At 44.5% G+C, this 21168-nt stretch overlaps 1 protein-coding gene across 1 annotated transcript in view; it reads left to right on the top strand.

Moving 5' to 3' along the window:
• Positions 1–21168, top strand: part of LOC121282398 (peptidase inhibitor 16-like) — a 34224-nt gene that overhangs the window by 855 nt on the left and 12201 nt on the right. Inside the window, exons 2-4 of the mRNA XM_041196116.1 lie at positions 5551–5769; positions 12041–12150; positions 12499–12587. Coding sequence (XP_041052050.1) covers positions 5551–5769; positions 12041–12150; positions 12499–12587 — 418 coding nt within the window. The remainder of the gene's footprint in view (positions 1–5550; positions 5770–12040; positions 12151–12498; positions 12588–21168) is intronic.

Below are 21168 nucleotides of genomic sequence, written 5' to 3'. Positions count from 1 at the left end.
CTCCCATCCATGTATCTATCCAATTTATTCCTAAAGCTTAAGAGTGAGCCCGCCTTTACCACGTCAGATGGTAGCTCGTTCCACACTCTCACCACTCTCTGAGTGAAGAAGTTCCCCCTAATGGTCCCCTTAAACCTTTCCCCTTTCACCCTAAAGCTATGTCCTCTCATGTTTATCTCTCCTAATCTAAGTGGAAAGAGCCTACTCACATGTACTCTGTCTATACCCCTCATAATTTTGTAAACTTCTATCAAATCTCCCCTCATTCTTCTACTCTCCAAGGAATAAAGCCCTAACCTGTTCAATCTTTCCCTGGCAACATCCTAGTAAATCTTCTCTGCACTCTCTCAATCTTACTGATATCCTTCCTGTAATTAGGTGACCAGAACTGCACACAATACTCCAAAGTTGGCCTCACCAATGTCTTATACAACCTCACCATAACATCCCAAACTCCTATACTCAATACTTTGATTTATGAAGGCCAGTATGCCAAAAGCTTTCTTTACAATCCTGTCTACCTGTGACACCACTTTCAGGGAGCTATGTATCTGAACTCCCAGATCCCTTTGTTCCTCCACACTCCTCAGTGCCCTACCATTTACTGTGTATGTCCTACCTTGGTTTGACCTTCCAAAGTGCAACACCTCACACTTGTCCGCTGTAAATTCCATCTGCCATTTTCTGGCCCATTTTTCCAGTTGGTCTAGATCTCTGCAAGCTTTGAAAGCCTTCCTTGCTGTCCACAACACCTCCAATCTTAGTGTCATCAGCAAACTTGCTAATCCAATTCACCACATTATCATCCAAATCATTGATGTAGACAACAAACAACAATGGTCCCAGCACAGATTCCTGAGGCACACCACTAGTCACAGACCTCCAGTCTGAGCAGCAATCATCCACTACCACTCTCTGTCTTCTCCCACACAGCCAATTTCGAATCCAGTTTACAACCTCTCCATGGATACCAAGTGTCTTAACCTTCTGAACTAACCTCCCATGTGGAACCTTGTCAAAGGCCTTACTAAAGTCCATGTAGACAACATCCACAGCCTTTCCTTCATCTACTTTCTTGGTAACCTCCTCGAAAAACTCTACAAGGTTCGTTAAACACGACCTACCACAAAGCCATGCTTAATCCTTAATCAGCCCTTGGCTGTCCAAATAATTATATATCCGATCTCTCAGAACACCTTCCAATAATTTACCTACTACTGACATCAGGCTCACTGGCCTGTAATTACCTGGTTTACTTTTGGAGCCTTTTTTAAACAACGGAACAACATGAGCTACCCTCCAATCCTCCGGCACCTCACCCGTGGCTAAGGACATTTTAAATATTTCTGCCAGGGCCCCTGCAATTTCTACATTAGTCTCCCTCAAGGTCCGAGGGAATATCATGTCCGGCCCGGGGGATTTATCTACCTTTATTCGCTGTAAGGCAGCAAGCACCTCCTCCTCTTTAATCTCTATATGTTCCATGACTACTACTTGTTTCCCTTCCTTCCTTATACACTATGCCAGTTTCCTGAGTAAATACTGATGCAAAAAAACTGTTTAAGATCTCCCCCATCTCGTGAGGCTCCACATATAGACAACCACTCTGATCTTCAAGGGGACCAATTGTGGCCCTTACTATCCTTTTACTCTTAATATACTTGTAGAAACCCTTCAGATTTACCTTCACATTATCTGCCAAAGCAATTTCATGTCTTCTTTTTGCCTTCCTGATTTCCTTTTTTAGTATTTTCTTACATTTTCTATACTTTACAAGTACCTCATTTGCTCCTTGTTGCCTATACCTGCTATACACCCCTTTCTTCTTCTTAACTAGATCGCCAATATCCTTTGAAAACCAAGGTTCCCTATGCCTGTTAACTTTGCCTTTAATCCTAACAGGAACATGCAAACTCTGCACTCTCAAAATTTCACCTTTGAGTGCCTTCTACTTACTGAACACATCCTTGCCAGAAAACAACTTATCCCAATCCATTCTTCCTAGATCCTTTCTCATTTCCACAAAATTGGCCTTTCTCCAATTTAGAATCTCAGCTCGAGGACCAGACCTATCCTTATCCATAATTAGCTTAAAACTAATGACAATATGGTCACTGGACCCAAAATGCTTGCCTACACATACTTCTGTCACCTGACCTGTCTGGTTCCCTAATAGGAGATCAAGTATTGCATCCTCTCTTGTTGGTACCTCTATATATTGATTTAGAAAACTTTCCTGAACACATCTGACAAACTCCAAGCCATCCAGTCCTTTTACAGTATGGGAGTCCCAGTCAATATGTGGAAAGTTAAAATCTCATACTATCACAACTTTCTGTTTCTTACATCAGTCTGCTATCTCTCTACAGATTTGCTCCTCCAATTCTCTCTGACTATTGGGCGGTCTATAATACAACCCTATTAGTGTGGTCACACCTTTCCCATTCCTCAGCTCCACCCATATGGCCTCTGTAGACGAGCCCTCCGGGCTGTCCTGCTTATGCACAGCTGTGATATTTTCCCTGACTAGTAATGCCACTCCTCCCCCTTTCATCCCTCCCCCTCTATCACGTATGAAACAATGGAACCCTGGAACATTGAACTGCCAGTCCTGCCTCTCCTGCAACCAAGTCTCACTAATAGCAATAATGTAATCCCACGTGCCAATCCATGTCCTAAGCTCATCTGCCTTTCCGACAATACTCCTTGCATTGAAATAGATGCACCTGAGAACATTTCTATCATGAACAGACCTTTGATTTCTGTCTATACATGCATTCCTCGCTTGACCTTTATCCTCCTCCACCTCACTATCTGCTCTAACAATCTGGTTCCCCTCCCCCTGCGAATCTAGTTTAAACGCCCCGGAGCAGCACCAGCAAACCTACCTGCAAGGATGTTAGTCCCCCTCCAGTTCAGGTGCAAACCGTCGGAACAGGTCCCACCTTCCCTGGAACAGAGCCCAATTGTCCAGAAACATGAAGCCCTCCCTCCTGCACCATCTCCTTAGCCACATACTTAGCTGCATTATCCTCCTATTTCTAGCCTCACTAGCACGGGTAGCGCTCCTGAGATCGTAACCCTGGAGGTCCTGTCCTTCAACTTTGCACCTAACTCTCTAAACTCTCTTTGCAGGACCTCCTCCTCCTTCCTATCCATGTCACTGGTCCCTACATGGACCATGACATCTGGCTGCTCACCCTCCCTCCTGAGAATACTGAGAACTCGATCTGAGATATCGCGGACCCTGGCACCAGGGAGGCAACAGACCATCCGGGATTCCCGATCTCTCCCACAGAACCTCCTATCTGTCCTCCTAACTATTGAATCCCCTATCACTACTGCTGTCCTCTTTTCCCTCCCTCCTTTCTGAGCTGAGAGTCCAGCCTTGGTGCCAGAGACGCGACCACTACAATTTGTTCCTGGTAGGTCATCCCCATCAACAGTATCAAAAACAGTACACCTATTGTTGATGGGAATGGCCACAGGGGTGCTCTGCTCTTTCTGTCTATTCCCCTTCCCTCTCCTGACAGTCACCCAGCTGCCTGCCTCCTGACTTTTAGGGGTGACTGTCTCCCTGAAACTCCTGTCTATTACTGCCTCTGCCTCCCGAATGATCCGAAGTTCATCCAGCTCCAGCTCCAGTTCCCTAACTCGGCTTCTCAGGAGCTGCAGCTGGATGCACCTTTTGCAGGTGTAGTCATCAGGGACAATTGTGCTGTCCATGACTTCCCACATGCTGCATTCAGAGCACTCGACTGCCCCAACTGCTGCCTCCATTACCTACTCCTAATTTACTTAAAGGACTTTACCCGGCCCTACCCCATTGGGAGCAAGCTCGTCCTCAGCCTCTGCTTGCCTAAGCCTCTCAAGCCAAAGCCTCAAAGCTCCACTCCTTCATTGGGCTTCCCCTCCTTTTATTTTCAATCTCCACGTTCTTTTTCAGGTGACCTGCTTTCAAGCTCCACGCTTTTTTTCAAATGACCTCCCCCACGCTCTCCGCGCTCTTTTTCAAATGACCTCCCCCACGCTCTCCGCGCTCTTTTTCAACTGACCTGCCTTCAAGCTCCGCATTCTTTTTCAAAAAAAAAGGTTAGGTGATCATTTTTTGTAGCTACTCAGTAATTTGGTTAGAATCTGTCCAATCCTTGGTAGTCAAACGATAAATATACACTTGACAGTTTAGTAAGGTTGAGTCTACTGGAGGAGTATATATCTAGTTTTCTTGATAATATTTAATTGGCTGATCAGATTAATGCTACTTTATATGGTAATTCCAGGAGCTGGTTTTGTTTTATTTTCTTTTACATTTCAGACAGTTTCACTGCCAATAATGGAAAGCCCGGGTTAAATCATTTTCCTGATAAAGTTTTATACAATTAACAGAGCACCTAACCATTTTTCATTCTTGATTGAAGATCTGATGCAACCACTTAGCTCAGTTTTGGACTGTTACCTCCATGTCAGAACATTATGGATTCCAGGTCCACTCTAGTACATAATCTAAATTGTTGCTGCTATGCAGTAATGAGGAATTCTTGCAATGTCATAGATGCCATCTTTTTGTTCAGAAATTAAACAGGGACACAAACTGCCCGGTGGTAATAAGAAACTCTATGGCGCCATTTGAAAAAATAGAGAATTAGGGCATTCTCCCAGTATCCTGGTCATTTTTCACCCCTCAGCCAACACTGCCAAAACAGATGATCTGGGTATTTAACTTATTTTCTCTTTGTGCTGCATTTGACTACGAAAGAACAGTTCAAAATATTCCATTAGGTTTGGTACTTTGTGGAGTTTCATGAAAAATACTGTATAAATATAAATTATTCCTTAATCAGAAGAAACATGTCATTCATAAACTGAAATATTATATTCTGTGCATGAATTTGAGTGCTCATATATAGATTTTTTTTCTTTTCCCTGTTTCATAAATGCAAATGGTTCTTACACAATTGTCTGTCTGCATCTGATTTCTAGTGGTGTAAGGATAAGCGATAACTTCTTTTTCCCTTACGGATTCTGAGGAGGGGCATATCTGTGTTTTATGATTCAGCAGAAGTCTCTCTCAATAGTGAGTCAATACTGGGGGGTCATAATTCCTGAACTGAAGAATACTGGAATGAATAAACTCATCCACAGTGCTTGATTGAGTTAGGTTAATGTTAACCTAATTTGAGTCATACTGCAATCTAATTGCTATGAACTCACTGAAATGAGCAAAACTTCTTTTTAATTTATTTTGTTGAAACTCTCTAAACCCAATAGATCCTCAATTGAGGATTGGGTCATAAATTTTGAATACTGTAATATTGGAGTGATCACTTCACAATATGTTTTGTGTAATAGTATTAATTGACCGCTGGAAGTGTTGGTCATGGACAGAATTTCATATCACTGCAGTTCCCTTCTTGGAGTATGACTGAGCTATCACTGATATTTCAATTCAAATAGATTCAGCTCAGGTATGTCCTAATTTTAAGCGTTCTGTATGCTCATCAATTCTGTACTGCTTATGTGTATATTAACTAGGAATTCATTTGCTTTTAGAAATGGGACACACACTTGGAAAACATTGCTAAGAAATACGCCAATAAATGCTTGTGGAAACACAATACAAACAGGGGGAAAGTGGGAGAAAATTTGTTTGCAACGAATGGTCCATTGGACCCCCCAACAGGAGTTGAGGACTGGTACTTAGAAGTTTTTGATTACACATATGAGAATATGAGCTGTTCTCCAGGGAAAATGTGTGGACATTATACACAGGTATGAACTTTAGTTATTCCTCAGAACTGGCAGATTTCTGTCTTTGCCTGATTACCGAGCACATCTAAGATTTTCTCTTGTAGTTAAGGAACTTCCTGAAAGTGGAAATCAATTTTATTTGTGGTCTGCAGCCCAATGGAAAGTTCCAATGCTTCTGTCAGATCTCAAAAGTATAATGCGCTGGATTTTGTGCTAGAAATAACAGTGAAGCTGACAGCGCTTATGTACAAATTGGACAACAGCTTCTGATACAGTTAAATGTGTAAATAGGGAAGTTACTGTCCAAAAATTGCAGCATAATGATACAGTATCTTATTGAAGAAATCGTCACTCAAATACATGAAACAGTGTGATGTTGCTATACTTATCTATCATATACAAACTAATTTGCCCAGAAAAATTTAGTGCTTGTCTATACTAGTGTAAATACACTTTTAATTGTACGATAAGTCTTAATTTTTGTCAAACAACTTCTCTGGTACTGAAAATGAACTTCAGATTTTAATTATTTAAAAAATAAAAACATTTAATGTTATTTTTTCTTTCTGTTTTTTTTACATATCTCTCTAATGCAATCTTTCCCACTTCTAATTTCGCTTACATTTGACATTGAATTCAATATTCTAACTGACACTTCTGGATCGGCTCAGTTGCTTTGCTCGTTCGGATATTACCAGATGCTCCTTAAAGGGTACTGCACTTTTTGGATTGTTGTCTGACAGGAACTAAATTGGCAGGGGGATGGGATCCTGAAAAGTAGGATAGAGGGTAGAGAAGCTGAAATGGAATTAGAAGTTAAAATGCTAGTAAGTGTGTCTGGAAGGCAGAGGAAACATAGGCCTGAATCTTCTGGTCAGTGTGCAGGGGCGGGTCCCGCTTGCCAATGTGTAAAACGATGCGCGGTGACGTCGGGTGTGTGTCCCGACATCACCGTGCGTCATTCCGATCTTCAGTTCGGCACCAGAGTCAGCTGTGCGCCCACTGAACTGTCAAAGGCCTATTAAGGCCACTTAACAACCAATTGAAAGAATTAGCAGGGCTGCCCGTCCAACCTTAAGGTTGGCAGGTAGGCAAAGAGCCCAGGCGGCCTTCGCATTTATCATGAAACCTTGTCCACTGACGGGATGAGGTTTCATGAAGGCTTTATAAATCAAATAAAATGTTTTCTTAAAATTTATTGACATGTCCCAGCTCATGTGACACTGTCATATAAGGGGACATGTCTGAATAATTTTTTCTATTCTTTTTATGAAGTTTTCAAATTGAAAATAATCTCCCTGAGGCAGCTCCATGCCTCAGGGAGATTTCTGCGCATTTTGCATGGACGCACGAAAGAGCGCAGATCCTAACTCTTCCTCCAATTCACCCCATTGGCTAGATAAGAAAGAAGTGAGTTTAGCAAGGCTAAATGGAATATATTTTAATGCAAGGAGCCTGAGGAATAAGACAGATGAGCTGAGGGCACAGATAGGCACGTGAGAATATGATATCAAGCTCTGACCGAGACTTGGCTAAAAGAAGGGCAGGATTGGCAGCTCAATATTCCTGGTTATAGGATATTCAGACGAGATAGAAAGGGGGATAGGAGAGGAGGGGGGTTGCAATATTGATCAAGGAATCAATTATAGCAGTCAGGAGGGATAACGTCTTGGAAGGATCAGCAAGTTAAGCCATATGGGTAGAATTAAAAAACACAAAAGGGGCAAACATGCTGTTGGATGTGTACTATAGGCCCCCAAACAGCCAGGGAGAGATAGAGGATCAAATATATAATCAAATTCCAGAAAAGTGTAAGAATAATAGGGCTGTAATAGTAGGGGATTTAAACTACCCAAATATTAACTGGAATAGTTTTAGTGTGCAAGGTAGAGAGGGATCAAAATTCTTAAGTTGCATCCAGGAGAACTTTTTTAGCCAGTACGTAGAAAGCCCAACAAGGGAGGGGGCAGTTCTGGACATAATATTTGGAAATAAGCCCGGGCAGGTGGAAGATTTATCAATAAGAGAGCATTTTGGAGATAGTGACCATAATTCAGTTAGATTTAGGATAATTATGGAAAAGGATAAGGTTGGGCCAGGTTAAATGTTCTAAATTGGGGAAAGGCTAATTTTACTAAGATGAGATGAGATTTGGCCCAAGTGGACTGGGAGCAGCTACTTGCAGATAAAACTGTGTCAGAGCAGTGGGAGGCATTCAAGGAGGAAAAAGCAAGAGTACAGGGCATATATGTTCCCTTAAAGACAAGGGGGGTGGGTGGGGGGCACCAAGTCCAGAGAACTCTGGTTGTCAAGGACATAAAGGTTAGGATTAACAGAAAAAGAGAAGCTTATGGCAGATACCATAAAAAAAGCACAGAGGGGAACTTAAGGAAATTACGAAAGCTAAGAGAGTGCATAAATAAGCATGGTGGGTAGAAAAAAGGAAAACCAAAAGGGTTTTTTTTAAAATATAAAGAGCAAGAGAATAACTAGGGAAAGAGTAGGGCCAATTAGGGACCATAGAGGTAATCTGTGTGTGGACCCAGGAGATGTGGTTGCAGTCCTCAGTGAATACTTTGCGTTGGTCTTCACAATGGAAAAGGAAGACACAGGTATAGACATCAGGGTGGAGGGCTGTGAAATGTTAGAAGAAATTAACATAAAGAGAGAGGAGGTACTAACATGTTTACCAGCCTTAAAAATGGATAGATCCACAGGCCTGGATGAGATTTATCCCAGGCTGTTGAGGGAGGTAAGGGAAAATATATCAGGGGCCCTGGCAGTAATTTTCAAATCCTCTCTGGCCACAGGTAAGGTGCAGAGGACTGGAGGACTGCTAACATTGTCCCATTATTAAAAAAGGGAGGAAGGGATAGACCAGGAAATCGCAGGCCAGTCAGTCTAACTTCAGTGGTGGGGGAGCTACTAGAAAGAATTCTGAGGGACAGAATATACCTGCACTTGGAGAGATATGAATTAATCAGGAATAGTCAGCATAGATTTGTTAAGGGAAGGTCATGTTTGACACATTTGATTGAATTTTTTGAGGAGTGTTGATGAGGCTAATGCATTTGATGTGGTCTACATGGGCTTTAGCAAGGCTTTTGATAAGGTCCTTCATGGCAGACTGGTCAAGAAATTAAGAGCCCATGAGATCCAAGGCAAAGTTGGATCCAAAATTGGCTCAGAAGCAGGAAGCAGAGAGTGATGGTAGAGGGATGTTTCTGTGACTGGAAGTCTGTTTCCAGTGGGGTTCCACAGGGCTCGGTGCTGGGGCCCTTACTGTTTGTGGTGTACATAAATGATTTGGACTTAAATGTAGGGGGTATGATCAAGAAGTTTGTGGTTGACACGAAAATTGGTAGGGTAGTAAATAGTGAGGAGGATAGCTGTAAACTGCAGGAGGATATCAGTGGACTGGTTAGGTGGGAAGAGCCGTGGCAAATGGAATTCAACCCAGAAAAGTGTGAGTTAATGCACTTGGGGAGGGCTAAAAGGCAAGGAATTACATTATGAATGGTAGGACCCTGGAAAGTACTGAAGATTAGTGGGACCTGGGTGTGCATATCCATAGATCCCTGAAGGTAGCAGGGCGGGGAGTTAAGGTGGTTAAGAAGACAAACGGGATACTTGCCTTTATTAGCCAAAGCATGGAATACAAGAGCAGGGAGGTTATGCTGGATCTGTATAAAACGCTGGTTCGGCCACAACTGGAGTACTGTGTGCAGTTCTGGTCACCACATTATAGGAAAGATGTGATTGCACTGGAGAGGGTGCAGAGGAGATTTACCAGGATGCTGCCTGGGCTGGAGGGTCTGAGCTGTGAGGAAAGATTGGATAGGCTGGGGCTGTTTTCCTTGGAGCAATGAAGGTTGAGAGGGGACCTGATAGAGGCATATAAGGTTTTGAGGGGCATAGATAGGGTGGATAGGAAGGCACTTTTTCCATTAGTAACGGGGTCAATACCAGGGGTCATAGATTTAAGGTAAGAGGTAGAAGGCTAAGAAGGGGAGTTGAGGAATTTTTTCACCCAGAGGGTGGTGGGAGTCTGGAACTCACTGCCTGTAAGGGTGGTTGAGTCAGAAACTCTCATAAGATTTAAGAAGTATTTAGATATTCACTTGTGTTGCCATAACCTCCAGGGGCCAAGGGCCAAGTGCAGTCAGATCTATGTTGACCAGTACGGCCATAATGGGCCGAATAGTACTGTAGATGATTATGAGTCAATAAGTCTATGAGAACTTCCAGTGCAAAAGCCAAAAACACATTAATGGTTTCTTCAGGCGCTTTGCAAAGCTTGCTCTGTTTCCTAAATTATGTCTGCAAATATTATTCCAATGAGTTGAATTTTTACTATCAACTTCCTCATTTTCCCCTAAATGAATTGCTACAGTGAACCATCTTATTATATATCCTGACTAGATTAAATATTTTCCAACCAAACACTCAATTTACTGAACCAATTTCTTAGCCCTTAATCTATTAAATCTAGGCCATCCATCATAATTAATTTTCTTTGTCATACCAATTTCCTCTCCTCATTACCTATAAAAATGCTTTTTTTTTACCCATTTCTGCAGTCAATCATTAAACCCATTCATTCAACTATTTCTTTCAGAGGATCTAATGATCTAACAATCCTGAAAAACTTACCTTTGTCTGTTTCACCTGATATATATGCACTGTAGTCAGATGTTGCTTCTCTTATATTAATTTTCCAAAGGGTATCAATCCCGTCACTGTCCCCTTAAAATGACCCTTCACATCCTAATCAACATCCTTATTTCTAGTCCCAGGCACATAAAAGACGGTGGGGGCGGGGTGGGTGCAGGGCCTGAAAAAACCCAAGAAAACACCCAATCAGAACCTACAATCAATCAATTGTCTCGCCTTGAGACTTGTCTGACGCATTCATGCATACACTTATGTTTAATTAATCAAATTACTCTTGAGGCATTCTAACAACAGTTATACTGGGTTAACAAGCCCAAATTATTGAACATCACTTCCTCAATCTGCAAAGTAAGTCTTGCACTTTTTGATTTGCATTGCTCTCTTCCATTCAGTAATTCAGGGCAAACTGTTCCCATTTGCAGTTTCTACCACACTGGAAAGGGCAATGGAATCAGAGGCAGGAGCTTAGAAATTACAAACTGAATTGGACTAAATGTGTAAGTGGGCAGAAAAATGACAGCTTAAATTTAGCATGGACAGCAATGAAGTTCTGCAGAGAGGAAGGAAACATTGCGACATACATTCTGCATGAATAATGATTAAATAACTAGCGGTGAAATTGAAACAGACCTTGGAGTCATGGTTGAGTTGAGTCATTGCAAATTAACATTCAATAACATCAGTAGATTGTTGAACTGTATAGCCAATGCAGTGGAATATATGTTGGATGAAACTGTGATCAAATTGATTCATACTCTTGGTATGCAACACCTTGAGTACTACGTCCTGTACTGATCACCAAGATAAAGGAAGACATTCAGGGATTGTATACAATGCAGAGAAGAGCCATATACTCATCACTAGCATCAAAGGTCTGAGTTACGAGAAGAATATTTGGTTTTTCAGCCTTGAATGGAGGTATATAAAGGGATCTTATAGAAGTATATGAGATCATTAAAGATACGAAAAATTAACTGGAAAAGGATCTTGTAGGATAGGGCATGCAGATTCAAACTAGTAAGAGGAAAATGTAGAAATTATATCAGAAAGTTCTTCACACGAACAGTAATCAAACCCAAGAATTCCTGGTAGTGAAGGTGAAAACCCTGGAATAAATTTCAGGATCATTTTAAATGCTGGAATGGGAGGACTTCAGGATTTTTCCAAGTAGATGAACTAAAATGAGCCAAATAGCATTCCTCATCCATAATTACCTTTTTTTCTTCTAACACAAAAGAATAGCCAGAGGGAGAGGTATGATAGGGCAGCTGACAGATGTACAGCCATACTCAGATGTAAGAGATTTCAAGAAAGGAAGGGGAAAAATCAGGTGGCCAAACTATCGCCATAATCAAATGTCCAAGTCAATACTTTTCATTTGTATCCAGATTAAGCTAAAGCTTTTGACAGCAATGAAGGAGTTATGCTAAAGGTGACCAGCAACTTATGGTTGTACCTTATCCGCAATGAAGACATATGTATCAAAATTGGTCTAGAAAAAAATGAAAGAATCTTGACCATAAACCTTATCTCTGAACAATTTTAAAAGCATATTTACAGCTTATTTTCTTAATTAGCAATTGCATTTTTTACCAATTTAGGATTATTCATTTTGCAGGTTGTATGGGCAAATACTGACAAGGTGGGCTGCGCCTCTCACTTTTGTGATAAACTACAAGGTCTGGATAATAAAAACCTGTCTATTCTGGTATGCAACTATGCACCTCCGTAAGTATAAATATTACTAAAATCTCTGCAGACAGCCATCTCTAGCCTTTCTAGATGGAAATATGTTATATGTGGTATTTTTGCATGATATTTCTGATTTACGCAATTAGTTTTGTTAAATTCCATAAGATAAGGTAATGTGCTACCGCAGTATGTTGCACAAACATTGCACCTGCAAATACCATTCTCTTTTGGATTATTGCTGTAAATCTAACAAATTCTGGTGCTTTATGGCAACAAATTCAAAAGAAAGCAGTGAAGTGACAAAAGCAGGATTTCTTTCTGTAAAATGATTGACAGAAGCATTGCAAACCCACACAAACTTTTGCCTGATACTTCCATTTCCAGGGGTAACATAGTTGGACGGGTGCCATATAGAAAAGGTATTCCCTGCGATGCATGTCCAGCTGGATTTCAGTGCATTAATAAACTTTGTGGTAAGTATTCCTTTATATAATTACTTGAGACTATTGTTTGAATGCTGCTGCTTCCTCTGTTATTTAGGGTATCTGATGTCTACCTCTCTGTGGCCTTCGCAGAAAATGAGTCATGAATAGGGTTGTCAACCTTGATTGGATGTATAATTGGAGTTTCAATCACATGACATTTGATCATGTGACAGAGTGCTGGCCCTGAGTAGACCAGCATGGTCATAAGCAGATGTCATAGGTGCTTTGGGATTTGCACCTGATCTCACGTATGATGGTGGAGGGAGTCTGAAGAATTTTCGTCCCAATCAGTTTTTTCTTATCAAGTTTATCTGTTCAGAATGCATATAATTATTGGGCAAAATTCCTTTTACTGCTTGTTCTGAGCCGAAGTAAGGCTTGAATACTAACTAACATGCAGTGTATACTGAATCACTGGTTCTATCCTGTGACTTGTAAGCACCTCACACAGAATATCTTAATTTTCCCTGATTTGATCTTGTTGTTACCTGTTAGTTTTTTCTTGTTTAAAAATCTCTGAGTCAGCTGCCAATTGTTGAAATTCTGCTGATGAGTCTCCTGGAATGTGGTCTGTTGTTCCCCACCTTCCTTCAGTCACTGGAGACTAGCACATATGTTGTTTATCATTTGCTTTCCCTCACTCTGCTCTTATTGATACAAATGGCAGTCCTGATCAAGATCACATACCTTGTAGTCCAGTTAGTTGTAGGGAACAGAATTGAAATTAATTCTCAGAATTCAAAGCAGGCAGGGAATTCCCTTGTGGCTGGTGCCACATGCATGCCAGAAGTAATATGGTGATGGGGCCACAGCAAGGGCACAGGTTTCTGAGGTGTGCAGGCACAATGTTTCGGAGCACAAAGTAAACTAGCAGCAGAATGTGGGGGAGCAAACCTTAATTGCAGGAAACTCTTGAATATACTTGCCAGGATTTTCTGTGCCCATCGGCATCGGGCGTGTTCAGTGGTGTGAGAAGACAATATAGTGCAATTGGTTTCATGACAGCGTGAAACTAGTTTGCGATCGTCTGCTCAACCGGCTGATGGCAGGCTGCATTTCCCACCATCAGACATCAGGCATGAGGATGCAAGATGGGTCTGTTCCAGTGTTCCTTAAAGGAGCAGGCCCCATATTGCAGGTAAGGTTTCAAGAACTTTCTCTATTGCAAAATGCCTGGAAGTGCTCAGGAATGTTTTTGGAGGTGCTGTTTTCAGTTCATGGATTTGCCAGTGAGTGTCGTTGCATCCTGACACGGAAGGCAGAGGATTTAGTGAGCTATCCACACAAAGGCTGCAACAGGTATGGGAGCAGCAGTGGCAGTGCCTCTGGATCTGCAGCACCACAGCGGGGGCTGTGGAGAAGGGAAGCTCAGTGCCATGCCATCCACTAACCCAAGGAGTTTTTCCCTCTGGTTGGTTCCCTCACCACCTGCCGCAGACCCAGTCTAGCAGCTATGTCCTTTAGGACGAGGCAAGCTTAGTCAGTGGTGATGCTGCTGAGCCACTTTGATGATGGACATTGAAGTCCCCCACCCAGAGTATATTCTGCACCTTTGTCACCCTCAGTTCTTCCTCCAAGTGGTGTTCAAGTGGAGGAGCACTTATTCATCAGCTGAGAGGGTGTGGTATGAGGTAATCAGCAGGAGATTTCCTTGTTCATATGTGGCCTGGTGCCATGACACTTCATGGGGCCCGGAGTTGATGTTGAGGACTTCCAGGGCAATTCCCTCCTGACTGTATACCACTGTGGCGCCACCTCTTCTGGGTCTGTCCTGCTGGTGGGCCAGGACATACCCAGAGATAGTGATGATGGTGTCTGGGACATTGCCTGTAAGGTATGATTCCGCAAGTATGACTATGTCAGGCTGTTGTCTGACTAGTCTTTGATGCAGCTCTCCCAATTTTTGCACAAGCCCCCAGATATTATTAAAGAGGACTTTTCTGGGTCAACCAGGCTGAGTCGGCTATTGTCATTTCATTTCTTATTGACTTGTTTTTAGCGGTTTGATACAACTGAGTGGCTTGCTCAGCCATTTCAGAGGGCATTTAAGAGTCAACCACATTGCTATGGGTCTGGAGTATCATGTAATGATGGGTGTTGCTCCAAGAACACTCAAGAAGCTCGAAACCATCCAGGACAAAAGAGCCTGCTTGATCGGCAGCCCATCCACCCCCTTAAATATTCATCACCACCACCCCCACCCCCCATCCCCCCACCCCAGCATTGTTGCACCATGGCAGCAGTGTGTACCATTTACAAGCTGTGCTGCAGCACCAATCTCAATGATCTATAAATGTTTCCTTTCTCTGACCTGCATGTAAATCTATGGGGGGAATCGTCCATGCCCGCTGGTGTTAGGCATCTTTGTGGCATGAGTGGACAATATGGCGAGAAGGCCAAACATCGGTTTCACAATGTTGTGAAGGAATTAAATAGGTACTTTGCTTCAGTCTTCATGGTGGAAGACACGAGTGACATCCCCAAAGTTCAAGAGAGTCGGGGGGCAGAGGTGAGTATGGTGGCCATTACCAAGGAAAAGGTGCTAGGAAAATTGAAAGATCTGAAGGTGGATAAATCACCTGGACCAGATGGATTACACCCCAGAGTTCTGAAGGAGATAGCTGAAGAGATAGTGAAGGCATTAGTGGTGATCTTTCAGGAATCACTGGAATCAGGGAGGGTCCCAAAGGACTGGAAAATCACTAATGTAACACCCCAGTTTAAGAAGGGAGTGAGGCAAAAGATGGGAAATTACAGGCCGATTAGCCTGACCTCGGTCGTTGTTAAGATTTTAGAGTCCATTATTAAGGATGAGATTTCAGAATACTTGAAAGTGCATGGTAAAATAGGGCAAAGTCAGCATGGTTTCATCAAGGGGAGGTCATGCCTGACAAATCTGTTAGAATTCTTTGAGGAGGTAACGAGTAGGTTAGACAAAGGAGAGCCAATGGATGTTACCTACTTAGACTTCCAGAAGGCCTTTGACAAGGTGCCGCACAGGAGGCTGCTCAGTAAGATAAGAGCCCATGGTGTTAGAGGCAAGGTACTAGCATGCATAGAAGATTGGCTGTCTGGCAGGAGTCAGAGAGTGGAGATAAGGGGGTCCTTCTCAGGCTGGTGGCTGGTGACTAGTGGAGTTCCACAGGGGTCAGTGTTGGTACCACAACTTTTCACTTTATACACTAATGATCTAGATGAATGAACTGAGGGTATCCTGGCTAAGTTTGCAGATGTTACAAAGATAGGTGGAGGGACAGGTAGTATTGAGGAGGTGGGGAGGCTGCAGAAGAATTTGGACAGGTTAGGAGAATGGGCAAAGAAGTGGCAGATGGAATACAACATGGGGAAATGTGAGGTAATGCACTTTGGTAGGAAGAAGAGAGGCATAGACTATTTTCTGGGAAGAGAATTCAGAAATCTGGAGTGCAAAGTGACTTGGTAGTCCTAGTCCAGGATTCTCTAAAGGCTAACTTGTAGGTTGAGTCAGTAGTTAGGAAGGCAAATGCAATGTTGGCATTTATTCTGAGAGGACTAGATTATAAAAGCAAGGATGTGCTGCTGAGGCTTTATAAGGTTCTGGTCAGACCACGTTTAGAATATTGTGAGCAATTTTGGGCCCCGTACCTCAGGAAGGATCTTCTGGCCCTGGAGATGGTCCAGAGGAGGTTCAGGAAAACGATCCCAGGAATGAACGGCTTAACATATGAGGAACGTTTGAGGACTCTGGGTCTATACTTGATGGAGTTTAGAAGGATGAGGGGGGATCTGATTGAAACTTACAGAATACTGAAAGTGGGGAAGATGTTTCCATTAGTAGGAGAGACTAGGACCTGAGGGCACAGCCTCAGAGTAAAGGGGAGACCTTTTAGAACAGAGATGAGGAGAAACTTCTTTAGCCAGAGAGTGGTGAATCTATGGAATTCATTGCCACAGAAGGCTGTGGAGGCCAGGTCATTGAGTGTATTTAAGACCGAGATAAATAGGTTCTTGATTGGTAAGGGGATCAAAGATTACGAGGAGAAGGCGGGAGAATGGGGTTGAGAAACTTATCAGCCATGATTGAATGGCGGAGCAGATTCAATGGGCCGAATAGCCTCATTTCTGCTCCAATGTCTTATGGTCTTATGGTGAAACCAGTTCACAATCGTCTGCTTCACCCCCTGATGGCGGGTCGTGTTTCCTGCCATTGGACACCAGGAACCTCATTGTAATATATCTGCATGTCATTATAAGCCCAGCCCGCTGGAAACATCCCCCCACCCCTGCTGGATCGTCTGCCCATGTTGGCATGATTGCACACCAACGTATTTCACAACAACATATGAAAGGTGTGCACTTGCTGGGTTGCACTTTGAGTGGAACTCGGAGAAGAGTACATAGTAATGTTGTGGAGGGGGAACAAGGGCTGCCCTGTGGTTGAAGGTAGGGCTCAAGCACGTGCGGGATGGGGGTTAGGGTGGGCGAGGGAAGCGGCCATGCATTTGGGAAACCTTGCATAAAGTGACCATTCCTCTGCAGCTGAGACAGTTCAGATGCAGCCACATTGATATGACTAGAGTCAGGCCTCTAGCTTATCTGCCCACTCAAATAACGCAGAGGCATCAAAGTGCCACCAAGTGTTCCAGAGCTTTTCACCCCTGGGGCACAGACAGCTAAGTCATGAGCATTTTAGTGGACTGCAGAACAGCTGGACGATTGGACACATTTGGGGCAGCCATTCAGCGCATTAATCTTTGTCATCCAAGTGGTGGCCAGCACTCTCCGGGATGCGTTAAGGAGCCTTCAGACTGAACCAAGACAGGTTCTTAGTACACCCATGCTAACCCACGTGTCTCTCTCTTTCATCCTGCAGGAGGAGTACATTAGGATCATGGAGCCTGGTGAACTAGCTATATGCCTCATGGCATACAGAGAGTGAAAACAACTGAGAAGAGAGCGATGGAAGTGCCTGCCTGCGCAGAGGGAGGAGCAGCATCCTCTGGAAGAAGTGATGGCTGGGGCTCACACACATGCCGCTGAAGACCACAGCGAGCTGGAGCTGGTCGGTTCCTAGCTAGACCCAGAGACTATAGACGCTGCCTTTCATTCCTGCAGATGACCAAGGACCAGTGTTGCCAAAGATTGCGCATATCTAGGGAACTGATGGGTCACATCTGCCAGCTACTGTAGGATTTAGCGCCACAGGGACATGGAGGACACGGGGACACCGCCAGTGGCTGTGAAAGTGACTGTGACGCTCAATTTCTACGCCAGTGGCTCCTTTCAGGTGACCTCGGTGGAATATCACAAGCCACCACCCACAAATGCATCCATGAGGTCACGGATGTCATCTTCTCGAGGGCTCACAACTTTATGCATTTTGCCCGGACCAGGAGAGCCAGGAAACAAGAGCGATTGGATTTGCCCAGATCTCAGTTGCTGGGTGCCATAGTCTGCACTCACGTGGTGCTCAGATCGCCATCACAACACATGGTCAACTCCAACTGCAAGGTGTTCCATTTGCTGAATGTGCAGCTGGTGTGCGACCATCGCAAATACATGCTGCAGGTTTGTGCATGGTTTCCAGGGAGTATGCGTGGCTCCTGCATTCTCAGTTGTCACAAATCCCTGAAGTCCTCCAGGGTCCACAGAAGCTACAGGGATGCTCCTCAGGGACAAAGGCTACCCGCAAAGGATGTGGCTGATGACACTCATGCGGCAGCCTCAGACTGCAGCAGAGCGACAGTATAATAAGGCTCATGCTGGAACTTGCAATTGCAGCTTGGTGGACAGAACATCAGGATGCTGAGAATGAGGTTCTGGTGCCTGGACCAGTCTGATGGAGCCCTGCAATATAGTTCACAGAGGGGGTCACTCACCCTTTACAACCTAGTGCTGCAACGGGAAGGAGAGCTAGTTGAGGAGGAGATGGAGAAGCTGATGGTTTCCTCCGATGAGGAGCACACCAAAGGGGAGGAGGGTGAGGACTCCTCGAAGGTGATGATGATGGGGATGAGGTCCTCGCACTGGCCAGTCAAGGCAGGCACACTCGGGAGGCCCTTGTAGCTGTTAGGTTTGTGGAGGATGATGACGACATGCAATGAGGAGACACCATAGATCCTCACATAGCATTTGTGAATGTTTGACTCCAGTCTGGCTTATGGCAGCACATGTACCCTCTGTGATAAGTCTCTTGTTGTGGAGACGCGGTGGAGGCCCTAATAGTAGCTCGATTGCAGGAAGATGATGATGACATGCAGTGAGAACACTCCATAAATCTTCACATAGCTCTGAGAATGTCTCACTACAGTCTGGCTGAGGGCAGCTCGCCTACGCTTCGTGATCAGGGTCATATCATGGAGATGTAGCCACGAAACTTTAAATGCACCTGATCCTTTGTCTGCTTTCAGCACCTGACCCCTTCAGGAGCATATCATCAGTGGTCACAGATGGTGAAGAGATGGGGCCATCCCCACCTTAAAGGTGCTGAGAGCACACAGAGAGAATGACAGAACTCGGTGACAACTGCCCACTATATTCTGGCAGTAATGACAAGCACCATCGAGGTTCAGGTATCAGTGGTATGTCCAGGGAGTATGAGGCCGGTCCATCACTTTGGTCTGAAGGCTGCACAGAACACAGGAAAGAGGCTCTGGACTGAGACACCTGCTTTTATCTTGTGCAGAAAGGTTTCACATCTGAGTGACACGAACACTGCTTATCAGAACAAGGAGCCATAGGCAGGGAGGTATACTTGTGAGTTTATTGATTATAGTGAACAGTTATGGTTCAAGTGATTAACGCCCGAGCCCAGGCTGTGCAATTACATCTTCATAACCCTCCCAGGATACCTGGAGTCCATGGACCATGCATATATAGGGTGTGGTAGGCTGCACTCCCTTTTTAGTTATTTGAAAAACCTTTTATTAATGTTTTGTTTGCACTTCAGCCCCACGCTCCTGATCTATGGGCACCCGGTGCGGAAGGGGGTCGGGAAGGAGGAGAACCTCCTCGTGAACCTGCTCCTGGGCCTGGCCAAGTTGGCTATTAACAGGTCCAGGCAGCGGGTGATTGACGGGGGAGTCCAGCCCGATTGTTTGTCCCTCTTCCGCGGCTACATTCGCTGCCGGATGTCTTTGGAGAGGGAGCACATGGTGTCTGCTGGCACTCTCGAGGCCTTCCGTGCCCGGTGGGCACCGCGGGGACTGGGGTGTTTTATTGACCCCTTTAATCACATTTTAATTTAAAGTTTGTAAGTTTCCTTTAAACTTTGTTCTTGGTTTTACAGCTGACCTGAATTAGGGGCTGTGCCTGATTTATCCCAATTTTGTTAATTTAGTTTAATTGTTTAATTTGTAGCCAGTAATAGGTGGAGATAACCAAAAGCTGTCACAAACAAAAGAACAAATTCGTAACTTTCCTAACCCTGCCGCTACATCTTGGTGCTCCCCGGTCATCCACAGCGGAGGTGGAGGCAGCCTGCTGATTGCTACATCTTGTCTGTGATGACCTTGGCAGGTGGCCTCTGGAGGGTCAAGACCTGGAGGACCCCGGTTTGCATTTGGGCTCCTGCTGTGTGGCAGTGGCATCCTCCTCAGCCTGTGAAGCTGGAGCTGCTGGGGTCACAGGAAGAGGGGATTCAGATAGGCTGGAAACTCCTGGAGTCACTTGGGTGGAACGGTCCGTGGAGTACATCTGCTGATCCTCCTCCCTATGGGTGCCCAAAGGACCCCTGGCTGACCCCTTGAGGAGAAGGGGTAGCTGGAGTGAAATCAGGCTGCCTTGCACCCTCTTGCATATGCACTGTTGGAGACCAACGATGGCGTCAGCGGTGGAGTTGATTTCATGCAGCAGTGCAGGAGTGACATCCTGGACCAAGGTCTCTATGGTGGCTGCCATCTTACCAGTGTTGACCCTGGCGCATTGGCATGCTGGCGCTATCACCTCAGCCTAAAGGCAGACAGACTCCTCCATCATGCCTTGTAATCTGAGGAGTGCAGCAGATATCCCTCCCTGATATTCCCGAGCTTGCCTTTGCAGCTCCAGCAACTGTGACATGACCGAGTCCAGAGGCTCGCATCTGACTCGGACTCAGCGAATTTCTGGCCTCCAGCAGTCCTCCGAGTACCAGGGACCTGGGAAGTCCCTGCTACCACCTGCTGTGGATCAGATAGTGCGATTTGCTCACTTGATTGTAATCCCGAGGCTACTGTAAAGCTATGTCCCACCGAGGTGTGTGTCTCTGCACTGATGGAGGGTGCGGGTGAACGCTGTGATGGGACTTCAAGGAAGATGCCTCTGGATTCCTGTTCAGAGGTTTGATTGGAGGCACTGAGTCATTCACTCTGTCCGCTGTTTCCCAGAAGCAAGGCGAGATAATTAGTGCATGTCAGTGGCCTGTGAACAGGACACATCACTCACAGCATGGTTGCCTGATTGATGTTACACAGCTGGATTTTCACTGAGTAGAGCAGTGCCCACCTCACACAAAAACAGAAACAGGAATACTTGGAAAATCTCAGCAGTTCTGGCAGCATCGGCGGAAGAGAGCACAGTTGACATTTCGAGTCCTCATGACCCTTCAACAGAA

This window comes from Carcharodon carcharias, chromosome 9 (genome assembly GCF_017639515.1).
Source record: "Carcharodon carcharias isolate sCarCar2 chromosome 9, sCarCar2.pri, whole genome shotgun sequence".
In the NCBI taxonomy this organism is placed as follows: Eukaryota; Metazoa; Chordata; class Chondrichthyes; order Lamniformes; family Lamnidae; genus Carcharodon; species Carcharodon carcharias.
Note: the sequence above shows the minus strand (reverse complement) of the source record. Positions and strands in the feature narration are given on the sequence as shown.